We start from the raw sequence: 15357 nt of genomic DNA on the forward strand, positions 1-15357 counted from the left end.
GGTCTCCGGGTCTTTCATATGTTAACCGAGTCTTTTTTCTATCTCATTTGTAGCACCTGAGATTGACAAGTTGTCGAATCCATTGGACAAATCAAAATTTCAAACCAGTGGTTAGGAATAGTAGACGCTCACGTAATTCCCCATTGTTTTCATACCACTTTCTTTTTAAAGGCGCATTGTTCGACAAGCAAAGTTTGCTTATCTGCGTGAGCCTTGTCCTAGTGCAACACGTTGTGCGATCCAATTGAACGGTGACTTGGGAGCCAAAGAATGGCGGAAGCCCATGCTGCGGTTGCTTTAACTTTTACTGTCAGCTCTGAAGGAATAGCCTTCGATATCAACAAACACGCGATCGAGGCAGTAATCAAGTCCGGCTTAGTAGCCGGAAGGAAGCGCCTAATACGGTTTAAGGTTTGAAACTTGAAAACATTTGATCCCTTCCTCCCTCCCTCCCAATAGAACTCAATTTACAACCAAGTCTACCCATTTCATCCTTCGAGTTGGTTTTACTTCGCCTTCACTGTATTCGCCGGCATATATCTGCATCCGGATTACAGGCAGTCGCCCTGTGGCATCCCCATACTGTACTTGGAAGATATTTTACAGAGGTGAGTCCGTGTTCAGATTTTTGAGAGTAAAGCTTCATATGATCAAGGTTGTGTTTATGTCAACTGCTCCGTTCTACACAGCAGCTTCGCTTGCATCTGAAGAAGTATCTTTCAGACTCCCTACCGAAGAACCTGCTTGAACAACTGACTCTGGTCAGGACAACTTGCACTACAGGCTTGTTTTTTGTAAATACGTTTGAAAACTGTTAATTATTTGACTGCGCGTGTATCACTCATTTCGTGAAACGCTTGTCACTAGTACTCTCATAAACGGCCGAATAAACTGAACACGCCTGCTGACAAAAGGACTGAGGTGCGCAAATTCATGCTTCCGGGCTTAACTAGCGGACAACGGCCATTTCTGTTCTGTTCCGATGAAAGAAGCACAAGTTTCGAGTATCTATTCCTATTTCGCGTGTTCCTCTCGTCTAACGTTTTGTTTTCGTTTCTTTTTTCATGGACACAAGTCACTTGGAATTCAAGAACACCAGTAGAAGGTCAAACATAGATTTTGTGAAGCTTTCTGATGTGACGTGTTTAATTCTGCGCCATTATTAATTGATTTATTCGTGCAGCGCGCACTCCCGACAAGATGACTCCACGCCTTTTTTCTTTCGATTTCAGTTATATGGGCATCACGCGCCATTACCACGTCCCCGCATGTTTGCTGTTCTCCCTATTTCTTTGGTTCTCCGGTTCGCTGTTGAATAAAGCTGTGCTACGTATCTTGTTCAGTTACACAGGGTGGATGTACGCATCCCGGAAACGGACAAACTGGTATGACATGTTGTGGATGGTGAGTTAAGAACGTAAAATTTTGTCACTGTTCACTTCACGATCGTCTTGAATGACTAAGCCTCATTGTCCCACTTCACCAGCAATTGGTTTGTCTGTTCCTGTACAAAAATCACTGCAGTTAAAAGAGGCAGTCCGTTTGCGTCAGGCTGTTCTGTTTTATGGTTGCGAGACATGGCATCTGTGATCAGATGAGGTGAGGCACCTTCAAGTTCTTGACCAGTGATGTCTTCAAAACGTTGTCGGTGCTAGTGGAGTCAATGAATTCATAACGCCATAGTTGGCAAATGGGTGTCTGGATGCGCAGAGCAGGTGCTTTATTCGCGGAGAACATTCACTAACATCAATTTACGGTGACTCGATCATATACTACGCATGTCAAAAATTGTCCACTGGGACAAGTGTTGTTCTGTATGCCCTCTTCAGGACGACGTAGGCCGCGAGAAGGATATCATGTGACTTAGTAGCAGAGTGTGTTGTTGGTGTGGTCCACCTTCCAGGATTAGATCCTCGTTACCACCCCATGCTTGGCTGGAGACAATGCTGTCCGAATCGCCTGACTGAGCGCTTGGAGGTGCAGATATCCCACCAAGCCCTTCTCTCAACTACTCTTTCATTTTCCTTCCAAGGCTTCGAATATATGACTGATTGACTATATAATTAATAATAATTAATTAATAATTAACTGTTTGACTAAGTAATTAAAGGTTGATGAACTAAATTTCGTGAGGGGGTTATCTTGTGTTAGCTGTTGTCTTTGGGACAATCTGTTCGACTCGGTCATAAAACTCGAGAATTTTGGTTTGGTATGCATCGTAAATTTTAGGAAATTGGCCTCTACTTCGACATACAAGCTGACTATTCAGTACTGAGCAGATTGTTATAGCCAAGTCAGCAACCAAATAGAATAGTATATATACTTCTCTTCGCCTGGTGGCGATTGCTAGACCTTGTTTCCTCTCCACCTGGTAAGGTTACTTTGATGGGGTCGTTTTTTGGTCCAACTGGACTAAGAACAGATGGTTAAATCTTCCTAAAAGTGTGATAATAATAGTTTATCTGCAACGCCATTTCGGTGCTGAGCTACTGACAGGTTACCTAGACCTTGCTAGGAGCAATCGAGATGCAGGATTTGGGTTCGAATCACGGACTTCCTGATCCGTAGATTTGTATATTAATAACTATCAAGCTCACTGCCTTTATTGACATTGGTTGTCACGGAAAATTGTGTCGTTGTAAAGGCTTCTACAGCCTAACGTAATGACACTGTCAGGTCGAGGACGCAACCGAGTTTTTCGTGAAACGAATGTGTAAAAGCCGCGTTAAGTGTGATGAACAGGTCATCCTCTTTTGTCTATTAAGAAATCCCAATTCATGGTATTAGGACCAGTCGCCGTGCAATGTTTTCCCTTACCGTTGACCAGTACTTATCGCGGCGATGAACGGCTACTTTGCTTTTGGCAACGCACTGCTCAATGAAATACGTTTCCCCTCAAGCTTCGTTTTTGTTTTGTTACCTGGAGTTTTTTCTTCTTTCTTCTTCAGTACCTAGTAATTCTCTTCAAGTCCAAACACCCACGACTTTATGGCTACCAGTACTCTCTGCCGAATCTCCCTTTGCCGAGTCTCCGGGATACAACTGATCGAGTGAGGGCCCAACTAATCCAGTAATCTTTACCTTACATTTTTCCACGCGTTTCTACAACCTGATCTTTCAGAAATTCCGTTTTTTGTGTATGGTCTAATCCCAATTGTTCTGATTTGGGATCTAGGGAGGTTTGACCTGTGTGAGCATCAACTTATTTAGGCATGAAGTTGCAAATACGAAACTGCTGGCAAACTGAAATTCATCACTGGGTCATCACACATGAACCACCTGCGTGATTGCCACCCCCCCCCCCCCCCTCTTGATTGTGCATAGCTTTAGGTGGACTGGTGACCAGTGATAGGTATCTGTTGGAACAAGTTGTTCAAGCGTTCACCCTTAGCGGCAATCTTTGGCACCGAAATTTTCAAACTTGTTGCCATAATAAAATTGAGAACACGACACAATTGCGAAATACAAGAATAGGATAGAAAGGTTGACATGTCAAGTGCGTACTGTCTCACAAACTCGAAAATCTTGTGAGCACTGTGAAATATCATTGACTGAAGATTGGACATGAATAGTCCGAATCAAGGCAACAAGAGAAGTTAACTGCTATGGTGGGGATTAAGATGTGGCATTTGTATCAGGAGAGTTACGAGGATGTCAACGTGTACCGCTTTTACCGTAAAGCTGCAGCGTCCGTAACAGGGAAGGTGTGGTGGAACCAGAAATCGTGTACGACACCGGCTAGATGTCTGTGACATATCGAAAAGCATCATCATCGTCACCATCATCATCATCAAAGACAGAAACATCAGTGTTAGCACTGATGTCTTATCAATCAGTGAATTGAATTTATCAGTCATAATCCATTTGTCGTGGACACATTGGTTCCGGCTGCTACGATCTCGATCAAAGGAAAATGGGAGAGTGGAACATAAAACCAAGCCCTGGAGGCGAAGGCATGTTCAGTTTGTTCGGAAATTGGATAGCTACGCATTGAAGGTGAGAGCTTTGGTGCAGTAGCGCCACTTACTGAGCAATTGGGCCATTTTTATCAATGGTAATTAAAGTCCCGGGGTCCCAATCCACGAAGGTGGCAGTTGCCCACCCGACTAAGTTTACTGGCTAGTGTGTTCGTACTTCGTTACCAGTTCATACACTGTCCACCTCTCGGTCGCTTCCACTCATCACAGGGCTGGGAATAAAAAGAGCTCTGTGAGGCAGACGGTCTTCTGGCATGTGGAGTACATGCCCCAACCAGCGCAACCTACGAAGTGTGGGTAATTCATCTATCGCGGGAGAGTTCCTTCTCCTCAAGACCATTTGGCGTACCTCAGCATTACTAATTCGATGTTCTCACCAGACCTAACCAATGCTTCGGAAACGTCGATGATCAAACACTGACATCTTCCGTATGTCCTCTGCGCATAGGGGCCACGTTTCTTATCGATAAAGCATTACGCATCGCACCAGATCATTGTAAACTCTTCCCATGACAGAGAAACTCACGTCACGTCTGCGCCATATGCGTCGGAGTTTGGCAAAAGCTGCTCTGGCCTTCCGATTCGAGAAATAATCTTATCTTCAGTCAGTCCACCGAAACTTATACAGCTGCCCATGTTCACCTGTGGGTTTGGTCCCACTCAGTCTCGTAGTAGCACTTTGCACAGGCTTTAGAAATACCACCTGCTGTTGTGGGACCACATTATCGGGCTATCAACTATTTGGGCTAAGCTACATCTTGTTCAGTGGTAGTACTTGAATAACTGTACATACAGGTACTAGAGTAGTGATCAGACACTCACGAATCAACCATGGAAAATGAATCGAAGTTGATCGCAGCAATCGGAACACGTCGTTCACGTGAAGACTGAAATAGCAGCATCAGATGTTCGCTTCCCATTCATGAAAGTTGTTATTTATGCTTAACAAGTTCTTGATATTTGGGCAAAAATGAAATCAGACTATTGTAGCATTGATGGATGCCAAGATACGAGGAGGGTTGCCCTTCAGGGGGTTTGGTGTGAAATGTAGATTCGGTCTTTATTCCTAGTATTCAGCCGATCCCTAAACTCTGTTCTGTTGTGCACTTCTCTTTGCCCCTTTTCTGACATACATTTGAACCAACACCAGTGGATTTTATACTAGTCTATGAACATCTGCAATAGCCCGCGAAAGATTTAGGATGTGAAGACCATTGTCTTTCTGGAGACAACTTGAGTCTATAGACTTTCGTTATCGTTAGTCAGGCACTTCTATCCTATGGGAAGCATTTTCCGGTTTAGATTTTCTCCGAACGATTATTTTAAGAAGGAAGATAGCGAACAAGGCTTGTTTTCTGTGGTTGGTGTGACCGTTCTAATACTCTTGGTGTTCATGTCAGATTTACGCTCAATAATCAGAGGTGCTTTCTCGCTAGATGGCTAATTTTTATTTTATGCCCAACACAAAAGTTTCCTCACATCCTGCTCATTTGAGACGCCTATTGGGTCACAGTGGTTTATCCTTGAATCTCAAGGGTAATATGCATCGTGCTACAGTATCGGCTGTTTTGTTGTATGGCTGTGAAACTTGGCCTATTCGAGCAGCGGAACTGAGACGTCTTTAGGTGTTCGACAATCGTTGTCTCATGTGGGTTGGTGTCGGTGAATCCGTAACGAGGCAGTAAGAAAGCGCGTTTTCAGTTGTGCAACGGGCACTCCCATTGAAGAATTTGTCCAGCACCAGAAGCTGCGTTGGTTGCGACATGTGTTGCGTGTGCCGAACTATCGCTTGCCGAAGAGTGCTGTTTTCCACGCCCAACGCATAGTGGCGTAAACAGAGAGGTGTCCAACCCTTGACCTGGCAGAGGAGTATGAAGGAGATCACGAAACGCTTGGGTGCTGTCGGTGCTACTCGCCTTCCAGGATCGGGACCGCGTGATCCTCATTGTGCCTGACTGGAGACACTATAAGATATGGCTGCCAACAGATATCCGTGGCGTTCTTGTTTTCAGTTTCTATCCAGATTGCCTGAGTGAATGTCTGGAGGTGTAGGCACCTCGGAATGATTGTGTTAAGCTAGCACTAAGTCCCTTCCCCGTCCATCTTTACTCTTTTCTTTAAAATATGGCTTTCAAATAAATCCTGGTTGTACGGCAGTGAAGCATCGGTGTTGAACACTCATGTCATGCTATCGATGATGATGATGATGATGACGACACCCTTGGTTCCCCGTGCGCCTACAGGGTACACGACCATTGTAGGTAAGGAATGGAAAATACATTTTGTCATCTTTGTTTTTTTAATTGCACCTCAAACCACCCAGTAACTAGCTTATCTTGGTTTCCTCCAATTAGTACTTACTTTCGGTGCGGCACTTGCTGCCAGCCGAGGAGTATGAGGAGCGAGTACGACAGGCGGAACAGTTTCGAAAGGGACCAGGTCGAAAACTTCAGTTTTTCCTATGGATGAAAACTTGGTTCACCAGCAATTATGTAAGTTGCTCCCCAAATGTGTGATGTGATTAAACCGCACACTTGGTTCCCCCAGCTGGCCGGATTTCACATAGCAGACAATGTGTACTGAGATGTGTATCTTAAAAATGGCGCCCGTGATCCGCACGTCTGGTGGCGATGCCATTTTCGAGCTGACATATAAAAACAGAACCAGCTTTTTCTCCAGCACACCGGAATGGCTGTTTGGAGTTTTTATTTCATGTTTTACGGAAGCTTGGCGTCTTACAGTAATACTCCCCCTGGCAAAGATGAGACACCGAGGGCAACTGATATGTTTACTTCCTATTGAGTGTTCACACATCAAATAACAGTTAACCGGGGAGCTGTTGTAAGCTCTTTACTGAGTAGTCTTTTGGTAATTTGCTCTCGTGTTCGGAGGGTTATTCAGCTTCTAACTTGAAAATATAAGCAGATTCACATGGAAACGATCTATCCATCAAGATAGAGAGAGACTGTGGTGTATTCAGGACATCCTATTCCACCACGTTCGTCATGTTTGATCGTCGAGTCTTCGGGTGTGCAACGGGCACTTCCATTAAAAAATGTGTCCAGCACCAGAAGCTGCGTTGGTTGCGACATGTGTTGCGTATGCCGAACCATCATTTGCCGAAGGGAGTACTGTTTTCCATGCCCAATTCAGAGTGGCGTAAACAGAGAGGTGACCCTTGACTTGGCAGAGGAGTATGAAGGAGATTACGAAACGCTTGGGAGCTGTCGGTGCTACTCGCCTTCCAGGATCGGGACCGCGTGATCCTCACTGCGGTGCAAGACATGCCTTCCAACCGATGTCAGTGGCATTCTTGTTGTCAGTTTCCATTCAGACTGACTGAATGAGTGTCTGGAGGTGTAAGTACCTCGGAATGATTGTGGTAAGCTAGCACTAAGTCCCTCTCCCGTCCACCTCTACTCTTTTCTTCACAATAAGGCCTTCAAATAAACTATGATTGTACAGCAGCGAAGCATCGGTTTTGAACACGGATGCCGTGCTGATGATGTCATGATGATGATGGTGGATTGAGAGAGCCGAAGATGCGCAAAAAGTAAAAAAAAACTGTGCGCAGCTTGTCCGATTCGAGTAATACACCAGGTCCTCAGAGATTCATGCCAGAGATTCATTCACTAAGGCTATTAAACAGAATGTTTCGAGCAACAATTCAGTTTCTCACCTTCTTTCTACTCAGACTGTCTATGTGTAACAGAAACGTGCGCTGCAGACACAGAAAAATCTTCAGTAAAGGAAGTATGAGTATACCTCTTCAGTGCATTACTGAACTTATGATTTAAGTGACTTTCATGGTTACTTTCTGTCTGTCTCTCTGGACCAAAGAGATTGTGCTCTACAATTAGGGTCTTTTGAAAAAACAATACCTGGTTGTGAATATGTTCACGACAGAGCCGTCAGCCCGGCTTCGTTACAAGACTCAGCGTCACCGGTTCCTTATTCTTCGACGTCGCACGCCCGAAACCTTGATTTGCCAACGAAAAGCAGAGTTTCTGCCCGACAAAGATTTTGTCCACTACGTTTTCACAATTCCCCGGACGTCGTAAAAGTTCCATATCTATATCTGACCCTTGACTCTAAGGGCACACTGAACACAACTGGTCAAACAATCCTAACCAAGCTTGTTTAGTAGGAGTTTGTCAGCACCTTATCGTTCTCGTATTTGCATAATCTTAGATATAACTGAGAGCAGATAAAGGGCTTTGGAAAGTTTCCTCACAAAAGTGGTGTTCAACTTTGTCATGAAACAAATAACATGGCGGTTGTCTGTAAACTCCTCAGTGGTCGTATTTTAACTGGTTAGCCCCTCGGTCTGAAGCACACAAATGAGATTGATCTTCCCTTAAGAGTAACAGAAACTGCGGGTGCTTTGAAGTAACGGTGCGAAATCATACTTTTACCGTCTTTGAACACAGTTCAGGGGGAATCGCAAGAGGCAGTGGGGCACTCTTCACATCTCAACCATTGTATTGGCTCAACAAGTTGCACTTCAAACGCCCGAATCACGCATTGGATAATTCGCACCAATCGTGGTGTTAAAAATTTTATAATTGGCTCTCAAGTTGTCGCGTGCACCGGACTAGAATAAGGGCATTGTTGTACGGTTTCTGCGAATCAGGGGATCAGAGGCCCTTGTTGCTGTTACTAGTGTTGGGGAGGGCCAGCGAATTCGTAACGAGCTGCTCGGGAAACTGGTTGTTGGCGGTACAGCAGATGCCTCCTTGGGAGGGGGTCGGCGTTTGTCTAATCACCGTCTGTTTAGAAGACCTTGTTCTTTATGTTCCCTCCAGAATGATAAAATTTGCGTTAGCAGAAGAGTAAGAAGGAAATTACTTGAGTGTTGGCCAAACAATATCATCGGAGTCCTTGCTATCAGTTTTAATCACGTTTGTCTGAGCGAGTAGTTGGAAGTGTAGACACCTCAAAGTCACTGTGGTAGTCTATCAGCTGATCCATTCCTTGTCTGTTCCTTGCTTCTTTTCCACATTAGGGCTATGCAGCAAACTTTGTCGCCGACAATGCGAAAACCGTAGTTACTCTGTGATTCCTAATTTTCAGAACTGGGTTATTTTTCTTGCTTCAAAGTCTCTTGCTCATTCGAAGCTATGGTGGTCGTTTGTCTTTGCGGAAAGGTCACAAAAAGTTCATTAAGGATGACGTGCCCTTTCCCACCTTCCCTCCCTCTTCAAGGTTACTGACTGGTGGGAGGATTACGTGTATCTGGCCAGCCGTGAGCCGATAATGGCCAACAGCAACTTTTACGGTGTGCAGTGGAAGTTCACTCGTGCGGTCCGACCCACCCAATCCGCTCGTGCCGCCCTGCTAACCTACTTGTTTCTGAAGGTGCGCGAGAAGATTACCAGGGAAGAAGTAAGTCCATGTTTTGTGCTTCATTCTGCTTCACGCGCTGTAATTCGGCTATCTGTTACTCAGAAAAATGGTTTGCCAATCTGTGGGAGGCTGTTTTGAGTCAACATTCTGAGGTGTGCTTCGCGTGCAGCTTGGTTTCTTCACTTCAGTAGCTAAATGCGAGCGTAAAAGTTATGGGTTCACTAACACGCCGGTACAAAGACCATCCCCATTGTGTATCCTTTTAGTACAGTTACTCTCGCCAACGCCCCTCCCTGAAAAGACGACCTTAGGGGATTGACCCGGATCAAGACCAGTAGAATCGAACTTTTCAGAGAGGGAGAGCTATATGGCCCTTATAAAGTGATTTGCCACGTTTCTGCAGAAAACCACGTGCTCATCTTTCCTCACCTATTGAGAGGTAATCTAAAATTAATGCATAAATGTTTGGTTACAACACACCTTACGCCTCTTCTAGGTAAGTGTCAGGTCAGCGATCGTTGTACAGGTGTTTTTGAGCTCAAGATAGCTAAGTGGTTGAGGCGCCAGCTTTCAGACTGGAAGGTCCGTGGTTCGAATCCAACGTCAGCATCTCGAATACTCCTGTCTAGGCTTGGGCAACCTGACAGTATCCCAGCCCTCTCGCCTCCTTCAGTTGGTATGGCAACTTGGCACCGAAAAGGTGCTACAGCTGAGAAATTTTTTAGTGGTGTCATGCCACACATTTGCCTACTTGTCACAAATTACTCTGTTCCTGAAAACAATTCAATTCTCAAACAATGTAAGCCCCACATTCTCTGTAATGACAGTTGGTCAAAGTTTACTCGGTGGATTCAAAATCGCGGCCTTTCAGATGACAATATGGTTGACTTTTGGAAGAATGTGAACCAATGCTAGCAATAGGTTGGTCGTTCTGATCAATTTGGGGACTGTGTCTACCTGGTGAGCCACAAAAAGTGCGAAGCCGGTCGGGGGTTGTCGAAGAATTTTCAGCAACCTTGCAAGTAGTTTCCTTTATGAAGACATACTGTGCTATCTGGAATATCGTACCAACTGAAACATGAGGCGGCCGGTGTGCAGCACATTTAGTTGTCTCTCATAAAAATCAAGTTGATTTGCAAATGAGTGTATTTATCGAGATCCGACCAAGTAGAAAATGAGTTTGACGGAAACTCGGGGTCTGCTCCTACCTGATGAGCCCCAAGAAGGGCAAAACTGATTGTGAGCTGTCGAAGAGTTTTCAGCAAACTTGTGAGTAGTTTCCTCTATGAAAGTTGATCGTTTATTCTAACAAAGTCGTTTGATAGAGTAACTAACCTCCATGTGTCTGTTTTTTGGGAATATGAAAATATTGGTCCGAAAAAGGTTGTGATTATCTCTTGTTACCCCTCTCCCTTGAACCGCAAATTATCTTTATTGCGTACAAAAGGATTCTCTCATACAGTGTGTCGAAACATTGGCAGCTCCGATACTTTCGCTGGTAATATCTGTCGTTCACAAACGACCTTGTGGTGACGCTGCTGGCTGAAAAGAACAAAGGTGAAGAGGAGAATATATAAGCGCTACTAACGCCCAAAAAATACAGAATGGTGAATATCAAGCCGGATTTCACCTCTGTCTCAAAAAAACAGATCTAAGTATAAACGATGAAATTTCCTTCTAAAATACAAGCTCCCTTAGAAGGAGCGCTACTCATAAGGTTGCTGAAGACTGTTCAACAACCCACGACCTGTTTTCAGTAGCCTTATGATTGGTGTTTCTCCAACAGTATGTACTGCATTATCTCGAATATCGTAGCCGCTGAACTATGAGATGAGCTCAACTGAAGAATAACACAGATGAAAGTCTCAGCTGGGATTCGGTTGAGTCTCCCGTGCAAATGAGCCTACTTCGCCTGTATCCTTCACCGATCGTTCCCTGACGTTGGCTGTACTACACATTTGCATCCTATCATCCGGGAATTCATTCCGTTTATATAAGCACAATACCTCTGGTGTATGAAGCAGTGGGTGCTTCACACGGTTCAGCTTAATCTGCCGCAAGTCTCGGTAGGATCCAACCTTAAAATTACGTGCTGAAATCAGCCAATCGCTGTTTTGGACGAATTCGCTTACTGTTTTGTAAGTCCCGAATGATTGATGATGGAAGAGATCACATGTTGAATTGGAGAGGGTTGGAGCAACTTTAGTGGACATCCGACATACACGTAGCTGACATCATTTGATCAACCAAGGATTTGCCGTCGTATAGTGTTGAATAGTATTCTGTCTCAGAGGCCCAGCCTCCATGTGCAGAAGACCGACCAACTTCTACAAAACATTGTACGAATCATCCGATCAGCTGTTTCAGGTTACGCCAGGTGATTTTGGGAATGAAACTTCTACAATAATGAACTAGCCCATCCAAAATCGGTATTCTCTAGTATTGCCTCACCAATATTTGGCTGAGGAAGGGCCCTGTGCACTGAGGACGTTGACCGGACAACTGCCCAAGGACAAGAGTTAAAGAAAAAAACTTCGGTGTAGTGGACATATAACTTGGGCAACCTGGCAGTATCCCAGCCCTCTTGCCTCCATCCATTTGCACGGCACTAGGTACCGAAAGGGTGCTACATCTGATCGATTATTTTTATTAGCTATTTATATCTACTTAGTTTGATTACTCGTCGATTACGAAGGGTGTTAGTACTGGTAGCGAAACTCACCAAAGAATGGATTGGGACTGCTGTTATTCCATATAAACCAGGAACATTGAAATTCTTCGAAGGATTCTAAACACGGCTAATATAAGAATAGCTTTCCAGAAGGGAAACACACTTTTTCCTATGCACTGGTTTACTTGAAGGATCGCCGCACGGTGAACAGAACCAGGGACTGTGTCTATAAAATTAAGTGTACGACTGCACTGTGGTTTATATAAGACAAACGTCCAGGGAACTTCGCATCAGAATCGGACAGCACAGGAGAAAAGTGAACAGGTCGCCAAAAATGCAGATGAATACCGAGCGTCACTGACAGACTCAGCAATGACGGAACGTGCAATGGACACGGGACACAAAATACGTTTAGAAAAAGTTGGGGTTTTGAAACAAGGACAACAGTTAACGCCATAAAGAGTGGTGGCCGAGGTGGTAGAAATCGTCAAGCGTGCTAGTGTTCATCGAATAGGTGTGGAACTGGCAAGCTTGTGGAGAATGGTTTTAGATCAGTCGAGCTGATACGTGGAGGCGTGCTGCTTTCAGAAAGGGGATTCATCAACAGAAGTAGCTTAGATAGCCACATCTGCTTCCGTTTTTCTTCGATATTTCCATGGATCTGGAGATCTTCACCTTTTGTAAGTTTTATCTAACTGTCGTCGCCCCCTATAACAGATTGGATCCGGTACATTGCAGGTCTTGTGAGCTGGTAAATTGTTCCAGCACCAAGTCATGTCGTACTAAGTTTCTGTTTGCCCTCCCTTCATCTCAACTCTCTGAACTAAATGTAGGACCTTGGTGCCATTCTTCTGTGCGTTACGGGAACGATTGGTCGGTTGTTCTGTAGTATTAACGTTACCAACGAGACTTCTTGTTTGATCGTATAATGCCAATCTGATTGGCATAAGTGGCAAACTTCCCGTTTGTGTTCGCAGTTGAAACCCCCATGACGACTCCAATGCACCGTACCAGTCAGAATGCTGTGGTTTCACTGAGTCCAACTATACCGCGATACTGATGGAAATGACATCAAGAGACTTGTGTTGTAACGTTGTACATCCCTACTTCGTTGTGTGACCCCACCTGCTCGTTTTTCTATGTTCCCCTTTCATTAGTTGGAGCCACTTCTGGTGAACAAACTTGTACCACTGTGTTCTTGGCAGTACGAGCGCCCGTTCAACACAACACGTATACCCTGTGTGGAAAAAGATAAACTAATCCACCTATCCGATTCCAATCACATTGCTGTCTACCATCGTGGTCGGTACTATCGTTGTCCTGTGCTCGTTGATGGGCATCATCTCTCTGCAGCGGAGTTTGAGTAGTGAGTTTTTGCAGTTTATAATTTTCGTTTTGTGTCGACTCGGGTGTGTGACATAGTCCAGACCGACCAGAAAGCTGCAATGTGTGTTGTGTGGAAGAGTTGGGAGTTGAACGGGTGAAGTCACTCAGTCTGGTTCCCTTCCGCCTGGGTTACCTATCTGGTTCGTGTGTTACAGATATGCAAAATTCATGGATTTTTCACAGAGATGGCACGCACCAAAGAGACTGTCCGTGATAGTACTGGCGGGAAGCCAGGAAGCAGCTCGCGAATAAGGCTGCGCCCAAGAGTGCACCCGCCACCGGCGGTGTGAAGAAACCCCGTCGCTGCAGGCCTAGGACCGTCACTCTCCTTGCGATCCGCCGTTACCGGAAGTCCAAGGAGCTGCTCATCCGTAAACTGTCCTTCCAACGCCTTCAATACTTCAAGAGCGACCTCAGATTTTAGAGCTCTACCGTCTCTGCTCTACAATAAGCCAGTGATTTTTGCTTGGTTGGTCTCTTTGAGGACACTAACTTGTGTGCTATTCATGCCAAACGGGTCACTGTCATGTCCAAGGATATCCAGCTTGTACGCCGCACCCGTCGAACTAGTGGATCAGTGGCTTCTGTTTGACCTTTGGTCTGATGCGCACATGACCTGGATATCTATCATATCCAACACATAAAGTGCATAAGGTCCTTTTAAATTCGGTATCTATTAAACGGGAGACCGCGGAAGCAGGAGTCCTGGAGAACATTTCTGAAAAATTTCCTGGTAAGGAACAAGGGACACTGCGTACTATGCAGTTTTTAATTTGTTTGGCAGGCCACAGGAGGCAGAAGGCATGTTATGAATACTTCCTAAGAAAGTAGTTAAAAACTTCACTAGTCCAGTCACTCTGCTGTGAACTAAGGAGATCAGTCGCAGGCTGTCTACCAGGCTTATCAAACTAGGTGTCATTTTCCAAAAACGGTGCAAACTGTTGTGCAATCTGTCACAGGGCTTCATCCTGAGTTACCTAATACAGGTTGAGTAGTAATCATTTGAGCCATATCTTCAGAAACCAGCCATGATAAAGCACTATAGACCAGATCTTTTAAGCTGTGACGGACGCGTGGACAGTTTCATTTCGGATCATCAAAAGAGCTGCCTTTTAAGCGTGACTGTTTCAAACTGTTGATCTACAAGCAAGACCCGGCAACCAGAGGTGATTCTCTAAGTTCCTTCTGTCTACCTCTCACGCGGGCTCTTGCTGATATCACTAGATTTAGCAGGATGCTTCCACCTGGATCTGCCAGGTTCTAGTTTTGTTCAAAATTCCTGCTAGGCGTAAATATCAGAATATTTCTTAACCGCATTTGACATGTGTTGAGTGGAAATCCCACAGGCGACAAGTCTTTTCTTCGGTCGGCTTCTTGAGAAGCGTAAATTGTTTTGAATAAGTGTGCCACATGATTACGTTTTTGATCGGCGACCTTAAACGATTCATTGTTTCATATCCGGGTAGCACCGCCTCCTGTTGGCGAGTCGATACGACAGGTGTGCTAAGCTAGTGGACAACGAAATAATTTGTCGAATGGAAAAAGTCAAGACGGTCTGACACATTGGAGATATTGGACACAATGTCCGGCCACACCGCCGTGAAACACCTACCTGTGTTCACCACTGATGTTATTATTGACGCGCCGCAGTGAATCCGATCACGGGCTGTAGATTGGAATCGCGATGAATTAGGACAACACGAGGAAACCATTGACGTATGTGAATCTCTGCGCCCGTCTGTGTGAGAGAGCATGTCAGCAACGGTGTAGTGCGACCGTGTGCATGAAATCAAAATGGCCATTAATGCCAAATCCGAATTTGCCCTACCTTCATCGGGCACACGAAAGCGCGTTTTCGGTTGTAACTGGTACTTCCATTGAAGAATGTGTCCAGCACCAGAAGCTGCGTTGGTTGCGACATGTGTTACGTATGCCGAACCATCGTTTACCGAAGAGAGTGCTGTTTTCCATGCCCAA

The 15357-nt window shown here is 45.0% G+C and overlaps 1 protein-coding gene across 1 annotated transcript in view; it reads left to right on the forward strand.

Annotated features, from left to right (window-relative positions):
* Nucleotides 1–270: 270 nt before the first annotated feature.
* The window catches only part of T265_07121 (hypothetical protein), a gene marked incomplete at both ends in the record, with an annotated part of 54521 nt that continues 39434 nt past the window's right edge, over nucleotides 271–15357 (forward strand). The window contains 7 exons of the mRNA XM_009172564.1: nucleotides 271–411; nucleotides 460–608; nucleotides 1233–1404; nucleotides 2949–3050; nucleotides 6332–6469; nucleotides 9183–9362; nucleotides 13152–13360. Coding sequence (XP_009170828.1) covers nucleotides 271–411; nucleotides 460–608; nucleotides 1233–1404; nucleotides 2949–3050; nucleotides 6332–6469; nucleotides 9183–9362; nucleotides 13152–13360 — 1091 coding nt within the window. The remainder of the gene's footprint in view (nucleotides 412–459; nucleotides 609–1232; nucleotides 1405–2948; nucleotides 3051–6331; nucleotides 6470–9182; nucleotides 9363–13151; nucleotides 13361–15357) is intronic.

The sequence above is a fragment of the Opisthorchis viverrini genome (assembly GCF_000715545.1).
Source record: "Opisthorchis viverrini unplaced genomic scaffold opera_v5_161, whole genome shotgun sequence".
Classification (NCBI taxonomy): Eukaryota; Metazoa; Platyhelminthes; class Trematoda; order Opisthorchiida; family Opisthorchiidae; genus Opisthorchis; species Opisthorchis viverrini.